A 13,816-nucleotide genomic window follows, 5' to 3' on the forward strand; every position below is an offset into this window, starting at 1 on the left:
TTAAAATTAAGCAGAATAAAAATTTAATATAATATATAATTGGTTTAATTATTTGATTGAATGATATATCACCATAATAAGTCATTTTTTATTATATCAAAAAACAATTATCCAGGTAATTAATTTTTTTCTGTTTGAATTGGGTTTATAGATTTTAATGTTATCCCTATTTGTAAATATATCAACTTTTTGGGTGTTCTTAATAAATAATTAAAAAACAAAATGGGTGTATTTATAGTGATTTGATCATTCATCTTAATAATTTATAATAAAAAAACTAGTTTTACCCTATGATATTTTAATAAAAAAAACTAGTCTTACCCTATAATATTTTAATAAAAAAAAAAGAATACAAGATGCCATTTCTTTAGGATGTATCTACATTTATCTAATGCATTTAAAAACTTTACCTTTTAGAAAACTCGGTTTCCTCTCTATTATTATATCTCTTTTAATTATGATAGTAAATAGATGTTGATGTATTCAAGGGGTTGAGAATTGAGATTGACAAATATAAAATTTCCAACCAATAAAAAATTGAAAAACCCACCAATATATATTAGAGCAATAATATTTGTATTTGACTATACTTCTATATAGGATTGTCTGATATCATTTTGTGATATTTATAACTTATTATTTTATTTTAAAGTAGTGATATTATAATATATATGTCTGTTTGCTATTTAAATTAACGTGTTTTAGTGAAAATTTGAGAATCAAAACATTTGATTATCAAAATAAGAAAATAAAATAAAAAATACAATGGCCCAAATTTAAAAATATAAAATAAGAAAATAACAAATTATTTGATTATCAAAATAATAATGAAGTCTACAAATTAATCAACAAGTTTCGTATCGTCATATTGTGAATAATCTTATCGACTTATTTTTATTATTCAATTTAGTCTAATTTCTTTGTAATAAGATAGTTCAACGATAAAATATCTATCTTTTTAGTTCATATTTTTATGATAAAATCTATTTATTATATTCAAATTATGCCAAATTTGCTTAATATTAACATTAAATTTTCAATTATAATTAAAATAATATTTTACACAAATCGATCAAATATATTAAGTATATTTTTTTTAATATTCAATAATTCTATGATACAGCTAGCCCTTTAGTATAATAATAAGTTTTAAAATAATAAGAAATTATTCAACTATCTGTTATTGTTTATATCGAAATTTGCATTCTCATTTTCTTATTTTGACCCCCAACAATGAAAGCATGAATGTCTGGTTACATAAAATTTGGTAGAGAAAAGGGGTATTTTCGTATTTTCAGCTTAGTCCACGTTTACAAACATGGATCATGTTGAAGACCAATGCTTTGGCTTTCCTTTAGTGGGCTGTTGTAATTTTTTTTTTAAAATTTAAATTTAAGATATTATTTCTTCTTTTTTTTTTTTATGAAAGAAAATAAACTTAATTTAAAAGTTAAAATTAACATCTAGATATGTAAACAAATGGATTCTTTAATCCAACAAAAATGAAGTTTTAAGGGCAAAAACGAGACACACATGTATGAAAGAAACGGGTTTAAGCCAAGAAACATTAATCATCTTCTTTTTAAGATACCAAAATCATGTCGAACAATTTTTTTTAAACTGATACAAACGTTTTGAGATGACAACTTCAAATAAAGATATCATATGAGTGGAAAATTATGTGAAGATAAAATTTGGGGATAATCATTTTCACTTAAAAGCTTTTGTTTCTATGTTTTTTTGGATGATCATATTAACTTACAAGCTTTTGTTTCTATGTTTTTTTTTTCTTCTGAATATTATTGAGTTTTTATGTTTAAGAGATTCTCATTTTACTGATTATTTAAAAAAAACAAATGGTTACTAATGATTTTTTTTTATGATATTGGTGACCAAAATGTCTATGAATTTGTATGTGCCTTGAAAACAAGCTTCTATTTAGAAGAGACTTATTCAAAAAGCTGGATAAACATACCCATTGATGAGGATGTCTCAACTAGATTCAGAAACTAATTTGCATTTTTTTTTTATAAAAGTGGTGAAAAACCTAGACACTCATTTATTATACCCAATCTATAATCTAAATATAATTCCAAAGTCAAATAATGTATTCTTTAAAATTTCTATTCGGCTAATCGTACGAGATTAAAATAAATAATTAGTTTAAAAATAATATTAATGTATCGATCGGTTTTAAAAATAATTAAATTCTAATTATTTTAAATAAAACATAAAAGATAAATAAAATGGACAATTAAATAAATAGACTAGATAAAATAAATATATCTAATTAATGTTGTTTTTATTAATTTGTAATGATTAAGAAAAAAAAATCTTCATAAAGTTCATTTATATTTTTATATTTAATCTTTTCTTATTATCATATCAGATAAACTTAAATTAAGTTTATTATTTATCTTTAGTTCTAGGATAGAGATTAGGTTAGAAGTTAGACGCATTAATCATGATATGATTGGTCAATTTGAAAACAAAAGTGTGTTTTCAATAAAAAAAAATTATCAAATTGTTTGTAGCATAGATCATCTATTTGGTGTGGCTACGTGAGATATAACGACGATTCTCTTTCTCACTAACCAATATTACATGTATTTAGAAGAAAAACACTTAAAAAAAAAGAGTTTGTGCGAAATTTATTTTTTCTTAACTTTAAAGAAAAATTAGGCAGCGACTTTATATATGTCAAAACAATATTTATTTTTTGAAAAGTCGACTTTAAAAATGACGGTACAAGAACCAAGCTAAATTCTTGTTCGAAACGGAAATACACAATAGGACCATGACACAGAATTTTATATTAGCATGGAATCAAGAAAACCACAACACACTAGGAGTCATAATCAACATTAATTTCATCTTTTATGACTTGTTTTTAAATTTTCATTTTGACAAGCCTAGCAAATGTGCAAAGACTTACTATGTCTCTTATGTTGGAAGTTTTCTTATTTTTAGAGAAATGACAATTGTTAATTAAAAAAATATATATAAGAACAAATTTAACTATAATAATTAAATAATTGTTTTTTATAAATGCTAAACCTTAATTATAATGCCAGTTGGGTTTCTTTGGTATAATTATTAAGAGGTTGACATAATGAACATGGGGGAAGCTAGTACTAGATATGGCCAACCACTATGAATGTCATTTAATTTATTCATCTAAAAAACATACAACATAACTATATAAACACATCAATATTGGAAACACTTTCAAGCTAACCATTTCCATTTTCCATCGATCTCGAAAGAGAATTAGAATCGATCATATGGCATCTAGAGGTGAATTAGGCCGATCGATGATGTGGTTGGTGGTCATCTTAGTTGGTTCGTTTTGCTTGAACCATGTTCGAGCCGACTTCACAACCGACACGACTTTCAATTTTGGATCCCATCAATCTTCAATTCTCAACAATGGATCTGACCTACAACTTGTCCTCACCAATTCTTCGGGTAAATTAATTTTTAACTTAATTGTTATAAATTTTCTAGTTTTATTGCATAATTTACAAGTTTAATTATACATTTTCAAATATAGGTGGGGGCATTCAATCAAAGAACCAATACTTGTTTGGCAGCTTTGAAGTATCGATCAAATTAATTCGAGGAAACTCAGCTGGAACTGTCACAACATTCTACGTATGTGAAGGAGAAATATGTATTAAATATTGATAATGTTAATTGAATGTTTTCCTATACGGATTATTGCAGCTATCTTCTATCGGAAATAATCATGATGAAATCGACTTCGAGTTCTTGGGAAACGAAACGGGACAACCTTATACTATCCATACAAATATATTTGTCAAAGGAGTGGGCAATAAAGAACAACAATTCCGCCTTTGGTTCGACCCAACTTCTAGCTTTCACAACTACACCATTCATTGGAATCCTTCGGAAGTTGTGTAAGTATTATATCTTTATTTTTAAAAGGTTACTTAAACAATTGTTACTCATTCGATAATAACATAGAATGATTATGTTTTAAGGTATTTTAGTTGATGATTTAATTTGACTACTAAATAATTCAATTTTCACTAAAAAAAAAAAAAAAAAAAAACATATATTTCATTTAGGTGGGCACCATGATCGGTGAAATGTTATATTAAATTATTCAAGAGAACAAAACATAGTGCACAAAAAAACAATGATAGAAGCCCCAAAAGACTACATATGATTTTTCTAGTCAATTAAACCTTAATTACCATCACAATTCATTAAATCTCAAAGCATTTTTACATCTCAATGCAAAATATGATGTTGATCGATTGCTTTTTGTTCTCAGGTGGTACGTGGATAACTTTCCAATTCGAGTATTCAGGAACTACGAAAACCAAAATAAAAATATCACTTATGCCAACAAGCAGCCAATGCGAGTTTACGCTAGCTTATGGAATGCTGACGATTGGGCGACTCAAGGTGGACGTATCAAGACTAACTGGACACTAGCCCCGTTTGTTGTCAAGTATCGCGGGTTCAAACCAAGTGCATGTGTGTGGACAGGAGTTGCGAGTATTAGCCAATGCGCTAAGAACATCCCCGCAAATTGGTGGGCATCTCCAGCTTATAGCCAATTGAGCACTGCCCAAAAGAACAAGATGACATGGGTGAAGAACAATTACAAGTTCTATGACTATTGCAATGACATCAACCGTTTTCAAAGGAAAATGCCTGCAGAGTGTTCCTTGCCTCAATTCTAAGGGATTTCTTTTTAATATCTTCAAGTTTTTTTTCTCACAATTTACCTTTCCACCTTCATTCATTTTATATCATGGAATTGACACTAAATTTCTACTCTAATAAGTTAGTGAAATGTGAGACTTAAACCCATAATCTTGATGATATGCATTATTGCTTTCCACACATTCACAAGTTTTTCTTTTAGAACATTTTTCTTTATGTCTTTTACTTACACTTTTTTTCAAATAATTGTGTATTATTTTCATAAGTTTCGATAACTTAATAAATAGAGTGCACCAATTAAACAGTGAGAAACACCCCGGATGAGAATACACCACCTGAAAACAAATATCTCATACAAAGGATAACGATAAAACTATTAAAACTTGAACGATAAAACATTAGTTAGTCGGTTCCCATCAGAGGCTCATATATGATGTAACATACATAACCGGTCTCTGGCTTGGTGTCCTAAAACCGTATGAAGACTTATTTTTGAGAAAAGTCTGGAGATATTTTGTTTGTTGATATTTTGAGTTTTTATTTGTTTTCTTTTCAAAAAGATGAGTATGTCAAATTTGCATAAACTTTAGTGAAAATAATCATGAGACGTGGTTACTTATTTAAATGAAAAATAAATAAAATGTTAAAAGAAAACAAGTCCTCAAAATAGGGATTCCATGCTAAATCAATATGGAGCTTACTTAATTTGATTGATTCCAAATGACCATGTTCAGGATATTTATATAAATCTTTTGAAGAAAATATCAAGTTTTTTTTAATGAAATCCTATTTGTCCGAACATACTAAATCATCATGAACATAAGTTTTTTTTAATAATCAGGCATTATTTGAACCACCCAAATGTCCCGAAAATGAGTATGTCCCGAAAATGAGTATGTTCACATTTTGGTCCCGAACATGGTCATGTTCAGAATATATTTGTACCATAATCACTATGTTTGGGACAAAAAAGTCACATAGTCATGTATGTATACTTCAAAACAACATAAGTAATAATATTTTTCGGGTTCTAGGTGCACTATACAAAATAAAAATAAAAATAAAAATAAATGTTTTGTATAATTGAACCTCAAAACATACTATTTTGAAAAGAAAAAAAATCTGTTTTGAATAAATGAAATTGTAAGTACTAAAAATTTACATCCCAATTTATAATATTAAATAATTATTTTGGATAATTTTTAAATAAATAAGAGAAAAACAATTAACTTCATGGCCAAAAACCTATTTAAAACAATTAATTAGAATTAATTAATGTATTAATTAATCAAATTAATTAAGAGTTAAGGCCAAAATAAAAAAATAAAATTATTTAGGATAAATGTTGTACCTATATTGTCTCAAAATAATTTTAAAAAAATTAAAGGACAAAAATAAATAATTTAGAGTGAATTTTGTATCTAATTCACCTAAAAGAATTATTAATTTAAATCCTAAAAATATATAAAATAAATTGGTAAAATATTTGCCATTTTTATTTTAATATTTTTTTTGTATTTAAAAAAAATCAAAATTAAAGCCAAATGGGTAAAAGAAAAATCAATTTCAAACAAATCATTAAAGTTTTAATAAAAACATAAATCGACAATCCAGAAGATTCGTTGTAGCAGAATTCGTGACCATCGGATCAGCGCTAGATTTTCATCCATCTCCTAGGAGAAGGCCGCGTAGCCGGTTGTAGCCAAAGCAATGCGCGCCCGGGCTGCAGCGGAACAGATAACGCCCCGTACCCAGAACGTTAACGTAACACCAACGTTTGACAGAACACCAACAGAACGTTGAAAAACACTCAAAACGACGTCGTTTTGAGCGCCACCTTCGTCTTCATCGCGACCGCGGTCTGGATAAGCTTGAACAACCGTGGATGATTATTTTATTTTTGGAACTTCCTCCACAGTCCATTGTTTCGGCTCATTTAAAGCTTGCGAGGGTGATCATTTCTCTATATCAAAATAGAGATGAATCACCCTATCCGATGATGACAACTTGTCAATAACATCCGAAAGCCATTAATGAGTTTTGGCTATTCATGCCATTAGAAGCTTCAATCGACATTAGGACAGTATAAATACATCCCCTAAGATCATTCCGAAGTACACCTACCAACACAGAAGCCTCAAATAAAAAAAATCGAAATCTGCCATTAACGCTTTAAAGCTTCGGATTTTTCGAATTTTTTGTTTAAGGCTTTGAAGATTGGATCTGTGCATCTAGAAAGTTTCTTTAAGGATCAATGAGTATTCTCAAATCCTTGATAAAGTTTCAATCAACTTCTAATTCATATTTACAGTTTGAATTTGAAATATTTATTTTTCAAATTGCATAAGCTTGTATGCTTGTTGTTTATGGTGTTTTATGGTTAGAAATTCATCCCTAGATAATTTATGAACTATCTAGATAGGATAGAACTAATCAATCCATCTAAACAACAAAAACATAAATCTGAATTAAAAAATTAAAAAAATGGGTTTGTTATTCTTGGGTTAATTCGATCGAATCACAGCCCAAAAAGCTTCCCAACATGATTGTAATGACATTGTGCAACTGTTTGGATCATATTTGATCAATCCGAATAATGTTTGATCAAAATCAAAATTTTCAAAATAAAATAAATTTTTTGATTTCTTGAATTGTTCAAAACGAACATCCAGTGTTCTTGTTTTGGTACCAATCAATTATATGTGTTATAATGGAGCTATTAGATAGCTCATTTCACTTAAAAATAGCTTTTAAATTAAAATTCAAATTTTGATCATAAACTGTTTTGAAAAAAAATTAATTATCATCTAGGTTGATTCATACCTTTAGATGATGATCAACATATTATTGGGAGCTTTGTGAAGCTACCCAAGATTTTAGATCAAAGAATCGAAGCTAAAAAATGAATTAAGAAAATCAAAACATTGTGTTCTTGAGGACTGAGGCCTGTGAGTCTAGGACCGAGACCAAATACCGATAAAAACGATCCAGGACCAAGACCTAAGACTGGTGTTCTTGAGATAGGACCAAGATCTAGGACCAATGTTCTTGATCTAGAACCGAGAAATCTAACCGATGATTCTCACATAGGACCGAGAGTTCTGGCCTAGGACCGAGATTCCCAAAACCTAGGACCGAAGAACTTAGACCAAAGCTAGCCCTAGACTAAGAGGTTATACACCTCAACCGAGAAACCTAGCCTCAGGCTAGTCCATGATCGATAGGTTTTTACACCTAGACTGGTAAGATTAGCTAAGGACTTAGAGTCCTTAGCACCTTGACCAAGAGACTCTGGTACTCAGACTGAGAGCTCTCGAGCCCAGACCGAGGGTCTCCGGATCTCGACAGAAAAAATCGGACCTATGCCTTAGGACTCTGGTCCTAAGGCCTATTTGGTTCCACTTTTCAAAACCCAAAATTATTTTTGTAATTTTAGGAATTCAAATTATTTTCTAAAAATCCCGAAAAATTAGAAAATGTATTTTAAATATTTTTGGGATATTTCCACAAAAATATTTCAACAAAGGCTTGTTTAGTGTTTATTTCTAAACCTTAATGCCTTTAAAAATGACTGATATTTTTCAGGTATTTCCACTCTAGTTATCATCCGCTATAGGTACCACCATTGAAATATTGATATTTCAATATTTTAAATAACGCTAAAACCTAAAAGAACGACTAGGACCGGAAGAATAATTTTTTTTGGGGAAAACAGTTAAAACCATTTAATTAAAAACCCAAAAGTGGGAGGATCAAGAATCAAATCTAGACAAATCTTAGCTATGATTGAAGGATGACAATTAAACGACCCTAAAGAAAATGATTAGTAGCAATCAATCATACAAACAAAGATTACAGACAAAGACTATAAACTGTATTAAATCCTAATTATCCCAATCAGAATTTTTATTTCTATACCAACCTATTGTATCAACAGATTATCTTCCTCTTTTCCTTCCTCTTCCCCTTCCTCTGAAGAGTTTAATGAATACTACATATTCTCATTTTGATTTTTTTTCTTTATATGAACCCGTTCTGATTTGATAGAAAGAATTATTTTCTAGGATTTTCGGGCTCTTCACCTTGTTGTTTTCAACTTGAATTTCTAGATAAGTCTTATGATTCTTGTCTTTGCTTCCTTCAGCTTCATTTATGGTATCCTCTGCGACAACCTTCGTAACATCTACTTCAGCTTGATTATTCTGAGTATCCTCCTCTGTGGTTTTCTGTATTACAGCTTGACTTGTTTGAGAATCAACTTCTTTCATCATCTTCATTCTCTATTTCATTGTTACCTTTATTCTTTTCTTCAACAGAAACCCCTTTAATATATTTTCTTCAATTTCATTGCTTTCTTCATTTTCATTGGTTTCTGCTTCTTTCTATTCCTCCACATTTTTCTCTTTGCTTTTAGACTCCCTTATTTCTTTTCTTGATTTTTTGCTTCTTGGCCTTTTAGTATCTTCTGCTCATCTTCCATAGCTTGAGCATATTTTGTGCTGGCATGTTGGAAAGTATTGCAGAATACACATCTGTCTGGTCTCCATTCATAAGTGATTCCCATGACATTATATTTTCTTTTCCTGTCGACCACTGTCATATTATTCGGTAATGTGCTACGAGGATTCACCTCTATGCTAATTCTAGAAAAGGATAAATGCTCTCCTCCTTTTATTAGGTCCATGTATAATCGTTTTCCCAATAACCCTGCAAAATGACTAATGGCTTCTTCTTTCATGCATTTTTATTCCATACCTCATTTACTTTCCAGGTAGAGTTGCTCCTAATAGTATAGGTCTTCGATTTAGGGGCCTTCATCAACTCCCTCATTATAGTCACTGACCAGTTTACTATCTCTTCATATTATTCCTTCTTCAGTAAATCCAGTCCTGAAGATAATGAATATTGTGTTGAATTGTTATATGCTGGACTTTCTCCTTATTAAGAACAATCTCTCCTTTTTTAGAATGCATCAGAAGCTTGGTGATTTGGTTTTTGAGGCCAAACAGATTGGCTCTTTCATTGTAACCAACTTTCCAGACTCCTTCATTCTTTCATTGTTTTCCTACATTATTTTCTTCAGCATTTTCCACAACATTTGATTTTCCTTTGCTTTTGTCATGTTTTTTTTGAATGACTTCTTCAGCAATCTCTTTGAGACCTTCCATAACAAACTCTTTGACTTCCTTAGCTTTATTACTCTTCTTTTTCTCCATTGTTGAAGAAGATAACAAATAATAAAGCAGAGTAAATGCAGAAATAGGGCAATTCAGAAACCTTAAAAATTTAACGACAAAATCATTTCCAAAGGCAACCTCCAAGAACACCAAAGATTAGAGAACACACTGACGCTCGCAATCAGAAAATAAGCATCCAGAAAAGCTACCAACGAAATTCTGAGTGATTTAGGGTTATCGGCACTTACTTCGCGAATAATTGATTAAAACTATAAGGTTATACAACCGATTTTCAAAAGTCAACTTTATAAGTAGAGACTATTTTTGGACGGGTACGAAGGATGAAGCGCGAAAACTCTTTCTCGAGTATCATCAAACTTCGAACCAAAACGAAACTCTGGTGCAAAATACGTTTGTACACATGCACCTTTCTATTTATTTTCCTAAAATCAATTGGCGACTCTCTCTTCAAATAAATAATTTTTTCTTAAATTAATTATGTTTAATTAATTTAAACCAGATTTCAAATCAAATCGTCATTTGGTTATAACAAATCCATATTATTAAAATTTGAATAAAATTAATTATTTTTACGTAATTAATTTTAAAAACTTCTAGTAACTATCAAAATCTTTTAAAAATAATGTTTTATTTTAAAAAGATGTCTGACACGCAAACCAATGTTGAAACCATCGAATCTCGAGTCACCCCGGGTTCCTCCTATATTGTCACGTGTACACCAAACACATGCTAAGTTACGAGGAATTTCCCGGAGATTACAAAAATGAATAAATATAAGATTTTGAGTTTTGAGAAGATTTTCGTCGAAAAGAGGTGAGAGAAAGAGAAATTATTTCAAGACAATCATTTCAGAATAATGAGCGCAAAAATTGAATTAAGACATATTTTTAGACATAAATTATTATTATATTTTAATTTTCTATTTCCTACATATGTGACAGATCACGTTGAATTCATGACTTTACTTTCGTTATAATTTTCTTTATTTAATTATTCTATCATTGTTATTGTAGTTTAATGCTATCTTTTTATTTTACTTATTATTTTATGATATTCAGAGGAGATGATGATAAAGCCAATTAATTATTCTCTAGTTTTGTTCTTAACAAGTTTTGAATTTGGATTCACAATAATGGAAGGGGTTTTGCATTTAGAATTTGGTTTGTTTGAGACAAAGTTGAAGAGTTGATTCTCTTTTAGAACAAGTATGACTCGCGATCTTATAACATAGTTTAGTCGGTTAAATTATTTGTTAACACATATATAAGAGTAATGATATAGTTTAGTCTGTTAATACTTTGTTAATATATATATATATATATATATATATATATATATATATATAATAAGAGTAATAATAAAGGGGATAAATTTGATGTCTGGAATGATATTAGGAATGATATGATAACATTTGAGTGGACTTGAAATTTAATAGGAGAAAATTGTTTCATTTTTCAATTTCACTCAAATGCTGTCGCATCATTTCTAACACTCATTTTATTAGGACATTCTAGTTAATTAATTTTTTTTTTTTTTTATAGTTTTAGATTTGTATTTTCATGTTTTTATAGTTATCTTAAACATTGAGACAAACAAACAGTTGTCAAACTTAAAGTCTATATGGACTATATGGATTTTGTTAAAATCACAGTCTTTAACATTTACAGATTATTTCCTTAAAATAACATTAATCATTTATAAGTTTAAACACAATTATGGAATGACTTTGTGGTAAAGAAACACTAGAATCAAGTGTATTTATATATATAAAAAAAAATTGTCCAAATTTGAACCAGAAAATAATACTAATTCAACTAAAACTAATGCTATAAACTAAATCGATCAAATTGTCAAAATCGATTTAAACGAATAGGCCAAATTGAATGACCAACATTTTATTGAAAGTTCAACTGCAATCAATAAAATTATGTTAAGTTCTTTAAAAAAAAAAGTAAAATATAATAATAATAATAATAATTATTCACTGACCAATTTTTATACACTATTTATTTTATTACTATTATAGAATATTTTCGTAGATATGTGTCAATAATTTAACTATAATAAAAACCATCTGAATCAAAACATTTTTTGATGTGAAATTTTGGAAATTTCCCATTCTCATTTTTGTCCGTTACTAATTAAATATAAAAATGGGATGTTATAAAAGAAGAATTAACTTATCACCTCAATTTCATTCTTTTTCTGATCTATTCAAGAATTCTCCACGGAACAAATATCGGGTCGATAATCTTTTCGGAAAACCGTTACTATCTATTATAGATAGACGATAAAAATAATATTTGTATTCATATAAAAAAATTATTTTAACTAAAATAATTTATAATATAAATAACTTAATAAATTCAATATTAATTTTGATCCTTAATATCTTTATTTTTTAATATACCAAAAAAAAGTGTGAAATATAAGTATATGTAAAGAGACACTAAATATATGTTTTTATGATATTTTGTTTTATGTTTTTAGTATTGTTATGTGAGAATGTAGAATATACAACTATTTAGTGGTGAAATTGAAAATAAAAAACTCAATAAGCTAAGCTAATTTGATGTTGGTTATTTGAGGGGTTTTATTTAAAATTTTGTTAATGAAAAATAAATTATTTGGTTTTGTAATTAGTTGAATAATATAATTATTTTTGTATAAATTATATAAAAATATTTAATGGATGATTTCAGATTTATTAGTTGAAAAAATATGTAAAGGGTTAAGTTTTTGATAAAATTCTAAAACAAAATCTAAAAACTAAAAACAAACTATAACTTGGATAGGATACATGAATTACCTAAATATTCTAGAAAAAAAAAATTTACCATAGAAAGCTGTTGTGTAAATTAAAATTAGTGAAAATATTTCATGGAAAAAACATGATTTATTGAATTGATGATCAGATAAAACTTGTGAATGCTAATTTTGGCCAAGCACTGCCTGATCTCTTTATCCACCAAATAAATGCTTTTTTCATTTCTTGATTAGTTGGTTAGTACACATCTTATTTATGTCAAAATACTAAATTTTTTCAATCGAAACTAAATAATTAGATCGAAATATTAAAAACAATACATAGAGTGAAATTGTGACTTCGATTCAGACTATGACATATATCCTAATTTTGTTGGGCAATCGAAAATATTTTGTCAATGCGAGGAATGTCGTGCACATTTGTTTGAATGTCTCACAAAATTTGCATCGTTTAGTACTGTGTCACAATTAATTAAGTAATGTAAATATGAAGCTAAACTTTTGGTTTTTATTTTCAATTATTTGAATTTCAATGAGCTAACTAAAAATAATAATTCTAACTGTAAAAAAAAAATTAAGAAAAATTATTTATGTGATTAATCATAACCAAATATTTATTTGGATGAAACATATTTATATCAAATTTCAAGCAATTCAATGTTGGATGAAACCTCTATATATCTAATTTGAATGAAACAATTATTTATACAAAGTCTCTTCCAAGTCTTAAATATTAATTGTTTTTCTTCATTTAATTTATTTGTTCATCAAACACTAAAATGATTTTTTCATAAGAAAATAATAAATCATATTTAAACCATTACACTCTCCTTTCACTTTCTTCCATTACCATTTTAGGGCACTTGTTACAAAAGAAAAAAGACTTCGTAATTGAACTTAATTGACTATGTTACAAATTGTTCATCAATTATATGAAAATGACCTAATTAAATACTCCTTTAAGTTCTTTCTCTATCTCTCTTCTATAAATTAATTGTAACAAAAGTTGCTCCTTCATCAATGGTAACAATGGGGATGAGAATTATCTTCCATTTGCTACTCTCCATAATTCTTACTTTCTCATTAACAAATGGTGAAGCGTCCACGAACCCTTCTTTATTCAACCATAACAACTTCTCAACCGATTTTATCTT

The 13,816-nt window shown here is 28.3% G+C and overlaps 1 protein-coding gene across 1 annotated transcript; it reads left to right on the top strand.

Moving 5' to 3' along the window:
- The first annotated feature begins 3,264 nt into the window (after positions 1-3,264).
- Positions 3,265-4,784, top strand: LOC124932744 (probable xyloglucan endotransglucosylase/hydrolase protein 26). The gene is made up of 4 exons (XM_047473423.1): positions 3,265-3,468; positions 3,554-3,654; positions 3,727-3,920; positions 4,301-4,784. The coding sequence occupies exons 1-4, from the start codon at positions 3,285-3,287 to the stop codon at positions 4,713-4,715; spliced, it is 894 nt and encodes a 297-aa protein (XP_047329379.1). The 5' UTR covers positions 3,265-3,284; the 3' UTR covers positions 4,716-4,784.
- The last annotated feature ends 9,032 nt before the right edge of the window (positions 4,785-13,816 follow it).

Source organism: Impatiens glandulifera, chromosome 3, assembly GCF_907164915.1.
Source record: "Impatiens glandulifera chromosome 3, dImpGla2.1, whole genome shotgun sequence".
NCBI classification, from domain to species: domain Eukaryota; kingdom Viridiplantae; phylum Streptophyta; class Magnoliopsida; order Ericales; family Balsaminaceae; genus Impatiens; species Impatiens glandulifera.